The 18673-nt window shown below is 42.2% G+C and overlaps 1 protein-coding gene across 3 annotated transcripts in view; it reads left to right on the top strand.

The window, feature by feature from the left end:
• LOC126177010 (serine/threonine-protein kinase 3) overlaps positions 1 to 18673 on the top strand; it is a 334707-nt gene that overhangs the window by 265428 nt on the left and 50606 nt on the right. For 2 of the 3 annotated variants that reach the window (XM_049924242.1, XM_049924233.1), the window contains exon 2: positions 6418 to 6614. The exons of the other annotated variant lie outside the window; for it this stretch is intronic. In XM_049924242.1, the coding sequence (XP_049780199.1) occupies positions 6457 to 6614 (158 nt within the window). In that variant the 5' untranslated portion in view covers positions 6418 to 6456. The remainder of the gene's footprint in view (positions 1 to 6417; positions 6615 to 18673) is intronic. 3 annotated transcript variants of the gene reach the window in all.

Below are 18673 nucleotides of genomic sequence, written 5' to 3'. Positions count from 1 at the left end.
ACGGCTTCGCAGATGCTGCTTTATGGCACAGTGCGTTGTCATGCTGATAAGAAAGTCATCGCCTCCGGACTGTTTCTCTAGAATATACTGTGCTGTAAAATGTGGTCATATCCTTCAGCATATAGCTTTTCTCAAGTGCAGTAAGGGGACCAAACCGTTATTCCGAAGAAACCCACTCACACCGTAACACTACCGCCCTTTTGCTTAAGTGCTGGAGCTACCATACTCATAATTCGCCAAACTCAAATTTCTCTATCGGATTGCCAGGGGGTATATCATGATTCATCATTCCAAATCACTAGCTTCCAGTCATCCACTGCCCAGTGGCATCGCTTTTTATACCACCTCAAGCGTCACTTAATACTGAAATGTGTGGCTTGTGAGGAGCTGCTCGCCCATTGACGTCATTTTTAACTTCCTAAGCACAGTCACTGTGCTAGCTGGGCTGCCGAAAGCGCTTTCAAATCCACGTGTGATTCCTTCCGCCGATTTCATGCGGTGTTTTACATCAGTCTTCCGCTATACTTGACGGTCCCTGCGCCGTCGGCACGTGAGGTCTGCCTGGTCTCATATGCACCAGTCGACCTGTTCAGATTTAGAAGGGTTGAAATGTCCCTTTTGGATTTGTCACTCAGGTGACGTCCAGTGTATAGCCCTCGTTCGAAATGACTGACCTCTCCCGACCGAGCCATTCTGCTGTTTCTCCTCTGCTGAAAACGCAATGCGCCCCACCTGCTTTTACAGCGGTGAGTCTGCCTCTCGTGACATATAGTGGTCAGTTGCTCATTTCACAGGAGTGTCTGGATATTTGTGGTAAGATATCTTAGATTCGCTGCTTCTCACTATAAGCCATAATTTATATGCAAAATGTCAAATTAAAAACAGAGTAGTTTTAGAGGCTTGGGAGACACTCTGTATTTGTCCGGAATTCACTATGTGAGCTACGAGGGTGGTTTGAAAAGTTCTCTGAATCACCACGAGAGGTCAGCGCTATCGCAACGAGTTGTTCACCTGATATTCATTGGACTGTTGCCTGTAAACACGTGCCGCATCAGTGCTCTTGGAAGAGAGCTGTGGCGGTGACGTGACTCTGTTGTTGTTCCCGCGTAGTTATTTGCGAAAATGGAAAAAATAGAGATTCTAGCAATGGTTAAGTACTTGGTAAAGAAAGGTATGAAAGCGAAGGACATTCATGCCGATTTCCAGAATACACTGGAGGACTCTGCTTCTTCATATTCAACTGTTGCCGAGTGGACAAATGAATTTAAATTTGGTCGGGAGAGCGTAGATGATGATCTGCGCAGTGTTCGGCCAAGATGTTTCATTACTCCAGAAATCATTGCAAAAGTGCACAAAAATGGTCATAAAGGATCGCAGATTGAAAGTGCGTGAAATTGCTCACGCCTGCCAGATATCATCTGAAAGGGTATATCACATTTTAAGTGAAGAATTAGAAATGGAAAATCACCTGCAAGATGGGTACCGCGACTCTTAACGCGCGCCCGCACACATGTGCCGTAGCCATGGCAAAATTACACAAACTAAGGTATGAATTGTTTTCACGCCCGCCTTATTCGCCTTATATGGCTCTGTCAGACTTCCATCTCTTCCCAAAACTGAAAATTTTTGTTGGTGGACGAAGATACATTTCAAACGAAGATCTGATAGCCGGAATTGATGGACCAAGTGCATTAATCTAGGAGGAGACTATATTGAAAAATAAAAAGTTTGTGATGTAAGTACTTTTTTCTATTCTGTTCCGAGAACTTTTCAAACCACCCTCGTAGTTCACAGGTAGGAGGAAACAGCCCAGTGTACATTTTCAAGGCCAAGACTATCAAATCAAACGATAGGATTCTGGAGTTTACATTTCACTCCGCACTGGAGTCAGCGCTGTATTAAACTTCCTGCCTGAATAAAACAGCTCACCCTCCGCTGTAGAGTGAAAGACGAATTCTGGAACCAACCCCTCGGTTATGTCTAAGCCATTTCCCCGTACTATTATTTCTTCGAGAAGTGCTATTCCAGCAAGATGTACAGCAGAGATTCTCGGGCGATAGCAGCGAGAAGCTGTCAGGCTGAACGTGAGGCTGCGAGACCAAGTCGTTCCTGGATATGTTATTTCATGCGAAAGACAGGCCAAAGCCGCGCTGCTTCCACCACAGTCACAATACAGAAACTAGTTCGCTTTAGACGTAAAATAACTATATAAATTTAACACGTTATGGCGCCCTAAGACACACTTAAATGCATATTCAACTCAAATGGAAGTACTGAAGGGGCGGCGGAAGGAAGTGCTAACCCACTAGAGTATTTTGTGTTATTACACACATAAACACAAAAGACAAGTTACTAGACAAATGCTTCCTAGCGTTACACGTGGAACTAATTGTTACTTGCAAGTGGTTCGTTGGGAAATACATCAGGTATTTGGTTAGATCGACAGTAGTGAGAGTTTATGTGCCAACTAGCTCCGCAGATGACGAAGAGATTGAAGAAATGTATGAGGAGGTAAAATGAATTATTTAGATAGTTAACTGAGAGGAAAATTTAATTGTGATAGGGGACTGGAATTCGATAGAAGGAAAAGGAAGGGAAGGATAAATAGCAGGTGAATATGGACTGGGGGAAAGGAATGAAAGAGGAAGCCGCCTGGTAGAATTTTGTACAGAGCATAACTTAATCTTAGCTAACACTTCGTTCAAGAACCACGAAAGAAGGCTGTATACACGGAAGAGACCTGGAGGCACTGGAACGTTTCAGATCATTTAAATAATAGTAACAAAGAGTTTCAGGAATCAGATTTTAAATTGTAAGACATTTCATGGGACAGGTGGACTCTGGCCGCAATGTATTGGTTATGAATTGAAGGTTAAAGCTCAAGAAACTGCAAAGAGACAGCAATTTAAGCTGAAAGAACCAGAGGTTGTTGAGAAAGTTTCAGAGGGAGCATTAGGCAACGGATGACTAGAACAGTCGAAGGCACACAGTAGGAGTCAAAGGCGTAGCTTTAGGAAATGAAATAGTGAAGGAAGCAGAGATCAAGTAGGTAAAATGACCAGGCCATCTAGGAGTCCTTGGATAACACAAGAGATATTAAATTTAGTTGATGAAAGGAGAAAATTTAAAAATGCAGCAAATGAAGCGCTTGAAGGGAATACAAAGTCTAAAAAATAAGATGGATAGGAATTGCAAAATGGCCAAGCAGTACTGGCTAGAAGGCAAATGTAAGGATTTCCAAGCATATTTAACAAGGGCAATACAGATACCGCCTGCACGAATATTAAAGAGGTCTTTGGAGAAAAGAGAAGCAGCTATATGAATAGCAAGAGCTCAGATGGGAAAGCAGTCCTAAACAAAGAAGGAAAAGCCTAAAGGGTGAAGGGGTATGTAGAGGGTCTATACAAGAGAGATGAACTTGAAAGCAGTATTTTGGAAAGGGAAGAGTTCGTAGACGAGTTGGGAGTTGCTATACTGCGAGATGATTTGACAGAGCACTTGGGAACCAGCCTTGACAAAACTGTCATGTGGTGAGCAAGATGTATGACAGGCGAAATACCCTCAGACTTTAAGAAGAACGTAATAATTCCAGTTCCACAGAAATCAGGGGCTGACAGGTGTGAATATTACCGAACTATCAATTTAAGAACTCATAGTTGAAAAATACTAACACCAATACTAACCGAAGAAAAGAAAAACTGGTAGATGCCGACCTCGGGCAAGATCAGATTGGATTTCAGAGAAATGTAGGGAAACACGAAGCGATACTGACCCTACGACATACTTTAGAGGATTCTTAAGGGAAGGCAAACCTACTTTGATATCATTTGTAAACTTGGAGGAAGCTTTGACAATGCAGGGAGCGAAAGGCTATATACAACTTGTACGGAAACGAGACGTCAGTTACAAGAGTCTACGGGCATGAAAGGGAAGGGAGTGAGACAGTGTTGTAGCCAATCCCCAATCTTATTCATTCTGTACATTGAGCTAATAGTAAATGAAGCCAAAGAAAAATTTGGAATAGGAATTGAAGTTCAGGAAGAAGAAATAAAAATTTTGAGGTTTGCAAATTGTAATTTTGTCGGAGACAGCAAAGGACATGAAAGAGCAGTTAAATGGAATGGACAGTGTCTTGGACGGAGGATATAAGGTAAACATTAACAAAACCATGACAAGGATAATGGAATGTAGTCGAATTAAATCAGGTGATGCTGAGGAAATTTGATTAGGAAATGAGACGCTTCAAGTAGTAGCCAAGTTTTATTTGGGCAGCAGAATAACTGATGATGGCCAAAGTAGAGAGAATAGAGAAATCTAGAGTGGCAGTAGCAAGAAAAGTGTTTCTGAAGAAGAGAAATTTAACATCGCATATGGATTTGTGTTAGGAAGTCATTTTCTGAATTTCGGTATTTGTTTGGAGTGTAGCCACGTATGGAAGTGAAACGTGGAAGATAAACAGTTTAGACAAGAAGAGACTAGGACCTGAATGAAATCTTCACTCTGCAGCGGAGTGTGCGATGACATGGAACTTCCTGGCAGATTAAAACTGTGTGCCGGACCGAGACTCGAACTCGGCACCTTTGCCTTTCGCGGGCAAGTGATAGAATACTTGCCTGCGAAAGGCAAAGGTCCCGAGTTCGAGTCTCGGTCCGGCACACAGTTTTAATCTGCCAGGAAGTTTCAGAGACTAGGACCTTTGAAATGTGGCGCTACTGAAGAATTTGAAGATTAAATGGATAGATTAGGTAACTAAAGAAGAGGCACTGACTAGAAATGATGAGAAAAGAAATTTGTGCCAGAACCCGGCCAGAAGAAGGGATCGGTTGATATGACACATTGTGAGACATCAGGGGACTACGAATTATTAGTGGGAAGTGAAGGGAGTGGGGGTGGGTAAAAATCGTAGAGGGAGACCAAGTAATGAATGCAGTAAACAGATTCAGATTTACGTTGTATGCAGCAGTTATTTGGAGAGGAAGAGGCTTGTAGAGGATAGAGTAGCATGAAGAGCTGCATCAAACAAGTCTTAGTACTGATGGCAACAACCACCATGGTTACTATGAATAAAGGCAGCTGGCCAGAAAATGCGCATTTATATCACCGTACGTATTTCGTTTTATTCATGTAAAATAAGGTTAGTGGTGGCATTTTATGTCCGTTTTTCTCTTGTAGTAGGAAGTGTCAGCTGCTTGGACATTATTAAGGCATCTCTTCGTTTAATGCTGACGTTTTTTTCACGTGCTCTCAGCGTTAGTTTGCAGCAGTACACGTTTCTTGATGCTAAATGTGGAACAATGTAGCGTATATTGTGCTAAATTATGACGTATTTAACATCAAAAAATGTGTAGTGCTGCAAATTAACGTACGAGTTTGTATTAAAAAAAAAAGAAACGATAGAATAACGTAAGACTCTACAAGTAAATAAATAAATGGAGTGGTTGAAATTGACAAATAAAACATGAAAAACTAATTAACTAATTCATTAAAATAAAACAACTTGGTAACATATGAAGGGCTTGTTTCAATAGTGGTACAAGTCCATTTTTGCTCATTCTGAGATACAGGGTCCTAAAGTTAAATGAGTGCTTGCAGTTGAGATACCAGAAATATTCAGGTACATGACTTTAGGACTCTCTCTCTCTCTCTCTCTCTCTCTCTCTCTCTCTCTCTCTCTCTCTCTCTCTCTGAGAATGTACAAAAATGGAGTTGTGCCCCTATTGAAATAAACCCTTCATATACATCATGTTTGGAAGAACCGGAGAGCATTGACATTCTGCCTAATTGCACTTCCGCATGTATTTTGTGAGTAGATTACTGATTTTCCTCATAACATTTTCGTGAGTAATACATGACTGGGTAATACGCAAAACACGTGTACCGTTTTGATAATTACCGGTGCTCTTTTGTTTTTATTCGTATACTCTTTTGATCGTAGTTTCCACAGTTGCAGAAACCCATTATACAGTGAGAAAAACTCTTTCTCGCTAAACATGCATGGCGAAAGAGCATAAGCAACGACATCTTGTCAAATCGACCGTCAGTCGAAACTTCTCACCAACAGGTCGCACGCAATTTATGTTTTACAAACACGTCAGACAATTTGTTTGTCAAGCACGTGAAACACAATCTCATGTTTGACAAACATGTCAAGCAAAATTTATGTTTGAAGGACAAACTAATGAAGTTTGACAGATTGTTTCATCGTTTGCAAGAGCCTTTATGGACTGACCGGTTGCTGTGTAGGTTCTAGCGGTGAAGTATGCATATTGCTATAACGCGAGTCCAGCTGATCAGATGTAGTAACTCGTACAGCGCGTTGGCCATGGACCGCGACTGAGGTGAACCTGTTTTTCCCCGAGGCGCCAGCTGGCCGTTGCTCGGTTCGCCCTCACTGACAGTTGTCCTCTCCCCGGGCAGAGACGGCAGCCGCGCCCGCGCCTGTGATGTGACGCGGCCATGGACACGCTGGTGTTCAAGAACGGCGGCGTGTTCGCGCCGGCGGAGCCCACCATCAACTGCAAGACGTGCAAGGAGCGCCGCCGCCAGCGCCAGCGCAGGGCGTCCGCCGGCCAGGACGTAGAGCAGGAGCAGCGCGCCCGAGACGCCGGACCAGGGTCAGCCAGCCGCCGTAAAGCAGAGCGCGCGCTCCGTGCTTGACGCTCCCACAGAGGTCTAGCGTAGCCGGAAAGTCCCGGGAGCGCCAGATCAAAACAGTACAGTCTGTATTGGAATACCGACTTATAATAAAAAAAAAGGGTTGGTGCATAAGTTGGGAGCGTTTTCCGCAAGTTCAATAAAGACAACGGACACACGAAACAGAGACTTTAGTCATCAATAATACGTTCTTCTCCACTATTTATAAAAATGTGCCAACGCTGGGGTAATTTTAAATTCAGCGACAGTAGAGATGGCATGGTTTTGAGGAGGCGAAGAACTCGTCGAGACATCTTTGGAGCGCATTTTCATCGGGAAAGGAAGTTCCTTGAAAGTTCCAGAATGAGATTTTCACTCGGCAGCGGAGTGTGCTCTGATATGAAACTGCCTGGAAGATTAAAACTGTGTGCCGGACGGAGACTCGGACTCGGGACCTTTGCCTTTCGCGGACAAGTGCTCGCAGGAGAGCTTCTGTGAAGTTTGGAAGGTAGAAGACGAGATACTGGCAGAAGTAAAGCTGTGAGGACGGGGCGTGAGTCGTGCTTGGGTAGCTCAGATGGTAGAGCACGTGCCCGCGAAAGGCAAAGGTCCCGAGTTCTAGTCTCGGACCGGCACACAGTTTTAATCTGCCAGGAAACTTCCTTGAAAGTTGTTAGACAGAGGGCGGAAATGGTGAAAACCTGAGGGCGCAGCGGAATGACTTCCCAAACAACCTCCTGTGTAGTGTCTTTTGTCAGTCTGGCAGTAAGCTAGCGGGCGTTTTCGTGGCGTAAGATCTCTTCACTCAGTCTTCCAGAGCGTTATTCCGGGATTGCATGTGCAGTCGATACCAGATTCCAGCAGTGATGGTTAAACCTCGGGGACGCAATTTGTCGTACACCACGTCGTCGCTGTTCTACCAGATGCATATCATCATCTTTTGTGGGTGCGCGCAGGTCTGTGTGTGCAGGGAGTAGTTGCTTTGTTTGCGCTTAACCATTCCTTTAATTTCCTCACGTTAGCATAAAGATGCCGTTGCTCGTCACCAGTAATTACAGGATAGGAGTTCAAAAAATGGCTCTGAGCACTATGGGACTTAACATCTGAGGTCATCAGTCCCCTACAACTTAGAACTACTTAATCCTAACTAACCTAAGGACATCACACACACCCATGCCCGAGGCAGGATTCGAACCTGCGACCGTAGCGGTCACTCGGTTCCAGACTGAAGCGCCTAGAACCGCTCGGCCTCCGCGGCCGGTGATAGGAGTTGTTCGCAAGCCAATTCATAACGAGCAAGCAGAGATTGCATATGGCAAATCGCTGATTTTTGTGTTTATGGCTTAAAACAGCCGATTTTTGAACCTTCCCCACTGTACGCAAATATCGCACGATGGTGAAACAATCCCAATACATAACATTTGCCAGTTTTCGAGTACACTGACGCGGGTCATTATCGATCAACGCGTTTAAACGATCTTCATCAAACACCGAAGGTCTCCCGAACGTTGAGGGGTCACTAATGTCAAAAAGACCCTCCTTAAAACGAGAAAACCATTTCCTTGCCGTGCTCTGTCCAACGGCATTATCCCCACATACGACGGAAATGTTTTTAGCTACCTCCGCTGCTGTCTCCCCCGCCCCCTCTCCCTGTCGAACTCAAAGGAAGACTATATCGGAAAGCTCCGATTTCTCAACTTTGCACTTCCTGCACTTGACACTTCATTTTCTAGCGTTCACAGCTCCGCCCACCATCCCAAAATGACAATATGTAAATTCTAACAGCAACAGTAACTACAAATAAAAATGACGACTGATAAAGAAACCCACAGCGACCGGAATACGAACATGCAAAATTAACGCTACGAACTTACCACTTACATAACACAAGTCATCAAACGAAAGTGTCTTTATGGGGCTGAAAACTCATTTTAAACAGAAGTAGGGGCATTAAATAAATCCCAAGGAGAGAACGGAGAGTAATCAGAAAAATTATAGATTTATATTACACTGAATAAGGAACGTACAGACTAACAGGAAATCAGAAACTAAAAGTACACCGGTATTTATTAGTATATGAAACAAATCAGGCTAAAATTCTATGGGCATACGAAAGGAATAGAACCAAACAGGTTAACATGACAGGCTGTGGAATTCTATGAAACACGTAGGAAACAAAAACTAAAACAATTAAATACATCGGTGCGGTAAGAGAAGACATGATGGAAATAGGAATAATACTGCTCTATATACCACGCAGGAAAAAAAATTGGGCATAAAATTCACCACTGGACGATTGGACATTTCAGAAAAAGCCAAGAAGACCAAAAGTACTTAAATCTGACGAGCGGAAAAGAGCCCATTCTGCCAAACTGAAAGTAATATGGGCACAAAGAAAAGCTAAAGCAGAGCCCTGAAAATAACACTCGTTGTACATTGCATGGTCCATTGCGGTCCAGTTATGATTAGTAATAATAGTGGTGATGGTGATGGTGATTATGTATCCAGTGGATCTGTAAGTGCACCATGGTGGCTTGCTGGGCCTCTCACACGCTCAATATTTATTACACAGCAATGAGTTTTGTGTAGTAATATTCACCTCCTGAGATTGACACTGACGGTTTTCGCAGCATAGTCAAGACTGTAGAACATTAAAAATATTGAATATCGTGCAGTATATTGTACAGTGTAAGGGTGGTAATGTACAATACACGTCCGTTACTGAGAGGCTGAGAGAAATTAAATTCACTCCGACAGAATTTCCACAAAGGACAGAATAAGTAAATGACAATCACAAAGTGTGCAGGTGTGCTGGAAGATGTATATAAAAACACAATATGTCACTCCGAAGTTAGGAAATTGTTGATTGATCAGGAAACAGATACCCTTTTGTTACACAAAAGCTCAAGAACCTGAAAGTAAGCGGAAATGTTTGTCTTGAAGCTGTTCTCGGAATTAACAAATAACATCAGGTCACATATCGAGGGAGCGTACATGTTTCTTTTCCTTGCAAGAGTTGTCACAATACGCACATAAAATCATGTAAGCTTCCAATCAGCATAACCGTTTTATTTCGTTTACAATAGTAGTTACAGTAGAGAAACACCACACGTATACGCGATAAATTATAAAGTTCACTCGTTTGATGCGTAATTCGTTGTTATGGTTTACGAATGTATGATTGCATGAAACACTCCCTGAGATGTTTACAGACAGTTTCTCGGACTAGTTTCGCCCGTTCTGCATAATTTCTGCCTGTGACTTACAAGGCTAGCAATTCAATCGCAGCCCACGACGTTTACGTGGGCCATGTTTTACGGCGATATGTGGCGGCAGCAGTATTTGTTGCCGTCAACATTCCTGAAATGTGACTGCAGTAAACGGTCCTATGACCGGGCAATATTGCTGACTGGGGGACGCTGTTGCCGAGTTAATGAGAGTGGTATTGCCTGTGCTGACCACCGAGGGTGCAGAATATTTGGTATGGCCGAGCCAAATCTGCCTCTGCCCTCTGTAAATGTTCCCTTCCACCTCAATCTCTCTTGCTTCCTATTTCTCACATCAACAACGCTGCAGTACCAACTCGCGTAATATGAGAGATGGAACACTATTATTTCTCTCTAGTGGGGAAGATGGTGCGTTCATAGTCATTCGCCAGATGACTCAGTATGGGAAATAACCAAGTGTCACACTGCTCGGCTTCGGTACAAGACTAACGAAGAATTAATATTGGAAATTTGGTACAAGACTAACGAAGAACGAATACTGGAAAGCCCCTAAGATTCCATGAAACAATTTCCATTTATGGTTTACTGACAGCTGCGAAAATTACCTAACTATCAGTTCGATAGGTCATGGGTGCAAAATACGAGTACGAATTCCTTACAGAAAAACGGGAAAACTGGCAGAAGAGATCTCTGGGAAGATTAGTTTGAATTCCAGAGAAATCCTGGTACAGGCGAGGCAATTCTGACTCCCTATGACTTGTTCTTGGAGGAAGGTTAGGGAAAGGCACACCAACTTTCGTAGCATTTGTAAAGGCTTAGGGAAAGCTTTTGACAATGTTGACTCGAATACTTCCTTCGAAATTCTGAAGCTAGCAGGGGTAAAATACAATCAAACAACGGAAAATCCAGGACGGACTGTAACAATTGTGAAAAGGAAAGTTGCTACTCACCATATAGCGAAGATACGCGCAACAAAAAGACTACCACAAATAAGCTTTCGGGCAACAAGCAACGAGGCCTTACACACACACACACACACACACACACACACACACACACACACCTAGTTACATAGAACGATGGTTGAAGACACTCCGTAAAAGAGAAGTAAAAATTCCCTTCCTGCCATCCTGGGTTCAGGTTACTTTATCTGCTGATCAGATCAGGAGAACGTCAGGCTGGTTTCTTTAACAAGGCTACTGGTTTCTTCACATCTGTGTGTGTGTGTGTGTGTGTGTGTGTGTGTGTGTGTGTGTGTTTTTTTTTGGGGGGGGGGGGTAAAAATCGTAAAGGGAAACAAGAGAGGGCTGGGTTAGGTTAGGACAGCAAGCAGATTCAAAAGGATATCGGTTGCAGCAGTTATTTGAAGATGAAAAGGCTTGCCCAGTATAGAATAGCATGGAGAGTTGCATCAAACCAGTCTTCGAACAGACCACCACAACCACAACGTGTACTTTTAAAATAGTGTATTTGCGGCTTAGCAAAATGTCAAAAATATCAGCAATTTAACTCATTTTATATAATTCTATGTTTAAATATTTTGCATCGTTTTCCAGATGAAGAACTCTTCGAATTTGAGGAAATATTTGGAGAAAGGGGGATGGGGGTCGCCATTAAATAGGCTGGCCCTGGAGAAATGGTCAGCGTTCATGACAGGAACGATCATTCGAAGCAAAAATGTCTAGTAAACATAAGCTCTAAAATGCATACCTAAAGAGCTGTGAGCACTTGTTTATCTTAGATGCTGTAAACACTATTTTTTTTACTGAAAAGTTGGATACCTACCATTTCTCCTGGGACAACCTGTACATCAGTAGACGGGGAGCGAAACAGTCGACTACGTTAGCATGAAATAAGGTTACCATGCTGGCAGAATGCGATGCTACATTGTGGTACAGTCTGTCTACTCATGTTCATTGATTTCATCGAAAACGCTATAGATGTGAAATCTAGAAGTTTTGGCTGCCTTAGTTATGAGATCATAGGTATGCTATGTAGAACTCATACTTTTTCATAATTATTCACACACGTAATCGATAAATGACAGCAGACTGATTTTTTGTGCAGTTTATCGAAGATGAACAATCCTGGAAGCTCCATCAGCTGCACGCTGACAATGCGAGGTGCCCATGTATCAGTTTTGAAAACATTGGTGCTGCAGATACGAGTCGTGTCATGCCTGACCCTCTTGACTTCCTCCATTGCCCAATTATCGACTTCCCTGACATGAATCATCCTTCGTTATAGCGTTCAAATGGTGGTTTTCAATACATAGAACTATGGTTGAAGACACTCTGTGAAAGAGATGCAAAAATTCCCTTCCCGCCATTCTGGGTTCAGGTTACTTTGTCTGCTGATCTGGGTTCAGGTTACTTTGTCTGCTGATCAGATCAGGAGAATGTTAGGCCGGTTTCTTCGCATCAGAGTTCCTTCACCATTCTGCTCCGTCCAAATTAGTTCACGACAGGAAACATATCCAAAGTATCTGTAATTAAAAGTAGTAATTCCTAAAACAAATCTGAAACCGCTTAACCGAAAGCAAACTGCGTGAACACTCTCCATAATATATATATATATATATATATATATATATATATATATAGGGTGTTTCAAAAATGACCGGTATATTTGAAACGGTAATAAAAACTAAACGAGCAGCGATAGAAATACACCGTTTGTTGCAATATGTTTGGGACAACGGTACATTTTCAGGCGGACAAACTTTCGAAATTACAGTAGTTACAATTTTCAACAACAGATGGCGCTGCGGTCTGGGAAACTCTATAGTACGATATTTTCCACATATCCACCATGCGTAGCAATAATATGGCGTAGTCTCTGAATGAAATTACCCGAAACCTTTGACAACGTGTCTGGCGGAATGGCTTCACATGCAGATGAGATGTACTGCTTCAGCTGTTCAATTGTTTTTGGATTCTGGCGGTACACCTGGTCTTTCAAGTGTCCCCACAGAAAGAAGTCACAGGGGTTCATGTCTGGCGAATAGGGAGGCCAATCCACGCCGCCTCCTGTATGTTTCGGATAGCCCAAAGCAATCACACGATCATCGAAATATTCATTCAGGAAATTAAAGACGTCGGCCGTGCGATGTGGCCGGGCACCATCTTGCATAAACCACGAGGCGTTCGCAGTGTCGTCTAAGGCAGTTTGTACCTCCACAAACTCACGAAGAATGTCCAGATAGCGAGATGCAGTAATCGTTTCGGATCTGAAAAATGGGCCAATGATTCCTTCGGAAGAAATGGCGGCCCAGACCAGTACTTTTTGAGGATGCAGGGACGATGGGACTGCAACATGGGGCTTTTCGGTTCCCCATATGCGCCAGTTCTGTTTATTGACGAAGCCGTCCAGGTAAAAATAAGCTTCGTCAGTAAACCAAATGCTGCCCACATGCATATCGCCGTCATCAATCCTGTGCACTATATCGTTAGCGAATGTCTCTCGTGCAGCAATGGTAGCGGCGCTGAGGGGTTGCCGCGTTTGAATTTTGTATGGATAGAGGTGTAAACTCTAGCGCATGAGACGATACGTGGACGTTGGCGTCATTTGGACCGCAGCTGCAACACGGCGAACGGAAACCCGAGGCCGCTGTTGGATCACCTGCTGCACTAGCTGCGCGTTGCCCTCTGTGGTTGCCGTACGCGGTCGCCCTACCTTTCCAGCACGTTCATCCGTCACGTTCCCAGTCCGTTGAAATTTTTCAAACAGATCCTTTATTGTATCGCTTTTCGGTCCTTTGGTTACATTAAACCTCCGTTGAAAACTTTGTCTTGTTGCATCAACACTGTGTTCTAGGCGGTGGAATTCCAACACCAGAAAAATCCTCTGTTCTAAGGAATAAACCATATTGTCAACAGCACACTTGCACGTTGTGAACAGCACACGCTTACAGCAGAAGGACGACGTACAGAATGGCGCACCCACAGACTGCGTTGTCTTCTATATCTTTCACATCACTCACAGCGCCATCTGTTGTTGAAAATTGTAACTACTATAATTTCGAAAGTTTGTCGCCTGAAAATGTACTGTTGTCCCAAGCATATTGCAACAAACGGTGTATTTCTATCGCTGCTCGTTTAGTTTTTATTACCGTTTCAAATATACTGGTCATTTTTGAAACACCCTGTATATATATATAATCAAAGTTAAAATGCTGAATGAATGTCTGGAACCGCGCGACCGCTACGGTCGCAGGTTCGAATCCTGCCTCGGGCATGGATGTGTGTGATGTCCGAAGGTTAGACAGGTTTAAGTAGTTCTAAGTCTAGGGGACTGATGGCCTCAGAAGGTAAGTGCCATAGTGCTGAGAGCCATTTGAACCATTTTTTTAAAATGCTGAATGAAGAGAACAAATAAGTGTTGAGGACTTACGTTGTACAGAAAAACAATCATCTCAGTAGCACATTTTTGGCGCATCAATTTAAATGTGTTATGAAGGTTCTAAAATGACTACAAATTTATTATCATTATCTTCTTCGTACTGAGGATCGTCTGTGAAACTAGTTTTCCGCAATGTGCTGCAGTATTTATGAGCATAGTCAGTTACCTGTACCGTAAGTTCCCTGTTTTTGATATTTCTACCCTATTTGGGACTACGTTATATAAACATTTTCCTCGGCATAGCTGCTGGCGTGAGGCTTCTTTTGTCATTTTAAGAACAACGTCCGGAGCAGATTTTACTCGAATTATTTATTGGTTCCACTTTGGAACTTTATGCAACCCCTATACTGCAACCAATAAAACCCGTTCACCAAATCGCATTTGAGAAGAGCGGACAGAAAAAAATTGTTATGTATAACCTATAAATTTTAAAAGTTCTGGGAAAATGTGCGTCTGAAGTTGTTTTAAACTTGGTAAAATTATGCTGACAACAGAAACACTAATATATCCCATGTGCCACCGTTGGACAATGTGATTGCTAGTCTCTGTTAATGTGGAACACCGCTAAAACAGTAATAGGAGATACATTTGTGGTGTATATAGGTAGTGAAGCGGAATGAATATCATAGATGACCACTGGACAAGATTCATTAGTACTTACCTCCATGTCTAAGGTAATAAATTTGAAGTAAATCCAGAATTTGTAAAAAAATGATCAAAATTACGTAAAGTTAGAGCACTTATTTGAGTTTATCAGATACTGTATTTATGTTTTATTTCCGACTACTAAAAAATAGCCGTGACGACAAAACGAAATATATTGCACGGTCTGATAATAATTTTGGCCCTCTTCGACTTAATATTATCGTATTTGTCAACCCGTTGGGAACGATTATTTTTAATTATAATTTTTACTGTTTGACACACTGAGTGCAACGCGTTCCCGTTTAAATAGGACTGTCTGATCTTTTCCTTTTTGAGAGGTGTGGTTAGTCCAAAGCGGTCTCGCATGTATTATTAAAAAAAAAGACAAATCATGAACCAAATATTCGTTTAGCTGGGGGATAGAAGATTATATGTTTTAACTTCAATAGAACTAGCCAGCAGTGTTCAGTAACAGTTATTTAATATGCTTCGAGTTACCCTGGAAATAACTCTGCTTCAAAGATGATAAAATTTACACATGAAAAACTTCAACTGGTATCTTAACTGATTCGCGACCAACTCTTAATTACTTGGCTTTATTATTTACACATTATTGCATTTTTTGGAAATATATTGACTTTAAAATTGCAAACAGTGGCAACAGAGATAAATACTTCTAGCCACAGTTACGAAATAATTGCTGCTGGACCACTGGACCCTCATTTTGCACCATTTTTACACTCGTTGGCGTGGTGGTAAGTCAAAAAACGCTTGCAGCTACACCATCTTACAAACTACGCTTACTCTTCACAAAAGAAAATAAAACAATCACAGCAAGCCCTATATTGCGCCGTCACTTCACAGTTTGAAATTACAATGAAATGAAAACCTTAGCTGCTTACAGGCGTTGACATACGTCAACGGGACACAGATGAAAATGTGTGCCCCGACCGGGACTCTAACCCGGGATCTCCTGCTTACATGGCAGACGCTATATCCATCTGAGCCACCGAGGACACAGAGGATAGTGCGACTGCAGGGACTTATCTCTGGCACGCATCCCGCGAAACCCACATTCTCAACGTATTGTCCCGCACTACATTCGTAGTGCCCCTGCCCATTATACTCATTACTCGCGGCGCGTTGCCGATTCCCGTAAGAGTTCGGGCACTGTTTGTGCATCTGCACAGAAGAAGAAGAAGAAGAAGAAGATGGTCAAGTGGCCGGTGAGCTTTATACTAAGATGGTATCTGTTCTTTCGGACATGTCCGAAAGAACAGTACCATCTTAGTATATACTTCACAGTTTACTACTGAAAGCGCTACTCTTCCTCAGGCGTGGCCACGTAACTATTTTCAAACATCTCCGAAGACGATATTATCGAAAGCTCTGTTTGTACTCGTATACCACGCCTACGCTGAGAATTAAAATACTCTCCATTTAATATCGTTTCGCGTATTTACGTGGAAGGATACAATCTTGTACATATCGAATTCGGAAGTGTAGTAGACTTCATGTACAAGATAAAAACACTTGTAAGAATCGTGGCTGTCCCGTTCAGTATTACCGGCTCGCATAATGGCATTCAAATTATGGTACATTTCGTTATGGGATCGTACATACCAACAATATGAAATGCGTTTTTGCGTTTCTGTCCTGGATAACGGATTCCAGGGACAACAATAAGTTCATTTTCAGTATTTCGTCTAATTATTGAACGAATTTAAAAATTTGACATGCTGTCATAATCTACTCATTAAAAGTCAGTTAAATTTAACACGATAAGTATTACAATTAGGAACTAAGTACAGTATTTGTCTTGAAGTTGATGGCGGCCAAATATTCCATTTTGTTTATCTACTACTCGGAAATAACACGTAGCGACTTCCATCAATCTTCAAACATAACTTCAAACGTCTACGAAACTTTTTCTCGTTGACAGCCCACACAAATTGATGAAAGGAAAAAAAAGATTAAGCGCGTATTACAGTTTCACTGTTCATGCGAGCAAACGTTTTAATTTTTTACTTCTTTACTACTAATGCTATTCGCAACACATTTTGCAGGCAGTATCTACATACATCACTGAATGCACCTGCAATAACCCGCGTCCAGCCATCCAGATTTAGGTTTTCCTTGATTTCCCGAAATCGCTCCAGGCAAATGCCGGGATGGTTCCTTCTTTTGAAAGGGCACGACAGACTTCCTTACACATCCTTGTCTAATCCGATGGGACCGATGACCTCGCTGTTTGGTCCCCTCCCCCAGATCAGCCAACCAACCAGCATCTGCAACATATTACTTTACAGTAAATAGTTCAGAAGATATGACGTCAGAAATAATGAGAAGCGTCAAAAAGCGAGCTTCTGCTGAGCGCAAATTACCTGAGAAAAGAAAGAGTACGGTATTTCGTAATGAAAGCAATTAGCGTCATCAAACTAACTTCAAGGATAATTTCAATCCTTTTTCAAACCTTTTCCCACATACATGCTTATCTTCAAGAATAACCGAATTAGACCGCTACTATGATTGTTGTAGTGCATTGGCAAGAATCTTGGCCGGCCTCGGCTTTATGCTGGTACCACATAAAAATACGCGTGTCCGATTATTTCACGTGAACTTCTTTACATTTTAATGCTACTTATTTTTATTTTTTTTACTTGCAAACAATATGTAAATATGGTTCACAAAATTATTTAAACATTACTTTATTTGCTTACCTCGGAAGAAGACTTAAAAAGAAATGCATCATTTTCGTCTTCTGGAGGGTCAGGGATAGAGGAGGTGGATGGCCGCAAATATAGCTGCGTTTTCTACATGCTGCCGAGCATTTTTTCAGAAGGAACAAATTTTTGCTTGAGCTGCTGCTGCTGCTCACACGCTTGCTGGCAAGCAAACATCCATTCTCTGTGAAGGTAACGACCCTATTCCTGTTTTTTCACTTTTGAAGATCCATCGTACTAAAAACTCTTTCGCAGTCAGCATTTGAATGTGGGATAAACACGAGAGTGAAAAAACTACTTGGGCTGGGAATTCTCTCTCGCCAAGTAAAGTTCCTATGCTGAGCCTGCTCCCCCAAAATACGCCCATTTCCCAACAGTTCCTAATATATTCGTCTGTTTTTTGCGATATGAAGTTTCGTCCAGTCGTCGCTGATTTGTCATAAATGCCTATCATCTACAGAGACTATTCTCGGTAATTTTGACGTAGGAGGTATAAGAGAGTGAGTTTTTTTAAGAGCCCTTTTACGCGTAAAAATGGAAGCAATAGCAATAAATGATCATCAAAGTTACATCTATCGTTCAGTTCTGAGTTCTGAACGTCCTGGCTGCGTGTAATCCCTACGTCTGCCGTAAAAGTCTTTCACGTCATCCCGTTCATTATCTGTTTTTGAATTGCCTTAGGAACTTTAACTCCTAAATAATACATTCGGCTGGCAGGAAGAAATGTTGACGTGTTGTTGGTGGTGAATGTAAAGTCCATTTAGTGCTTACGACATAGTGCCGGTCCATGGAGCAAACCAACATTTCCTTGTACCCTTCTACCATCCTTTTATGTAAGTCAATAAAGACAACTTGGTATTTAGACTCAAAATAGAGACGCAAAGCATTCCAGTGTTATAATATTCTCACTACAACGGCCCGCAAGGATAGCCGTCTCGTCTGTGATGATATAAAAATTCATGGATTTTGATATCTGAAAACTTTTGAAATTTATGAAGTTGTGCCAGTCTCATAGCATTTACTTGAAAATGGTTATGATTATTC

This window comes from Schistocerca cancellata, chromosome 1, assembly GCF_023864275.1.
Source record: "Schistocerca cancellata isolate TAMUIC-IGC-003103 chromosome 1, iqSchCanc2.1, whole genome shotgun sequence".
Lineage (NCBI taxonomy): Eukaryota > Metazoa > Arthropoda > Insecta > Orthoptera > Acrididae > Schistocerca > Schistocerca cancellata.
The sequence above is the reverse complement of the archived record's forward strand: the minus strand, read 5'-3'. Positions and strand labels throughout refer to the sequence as shown.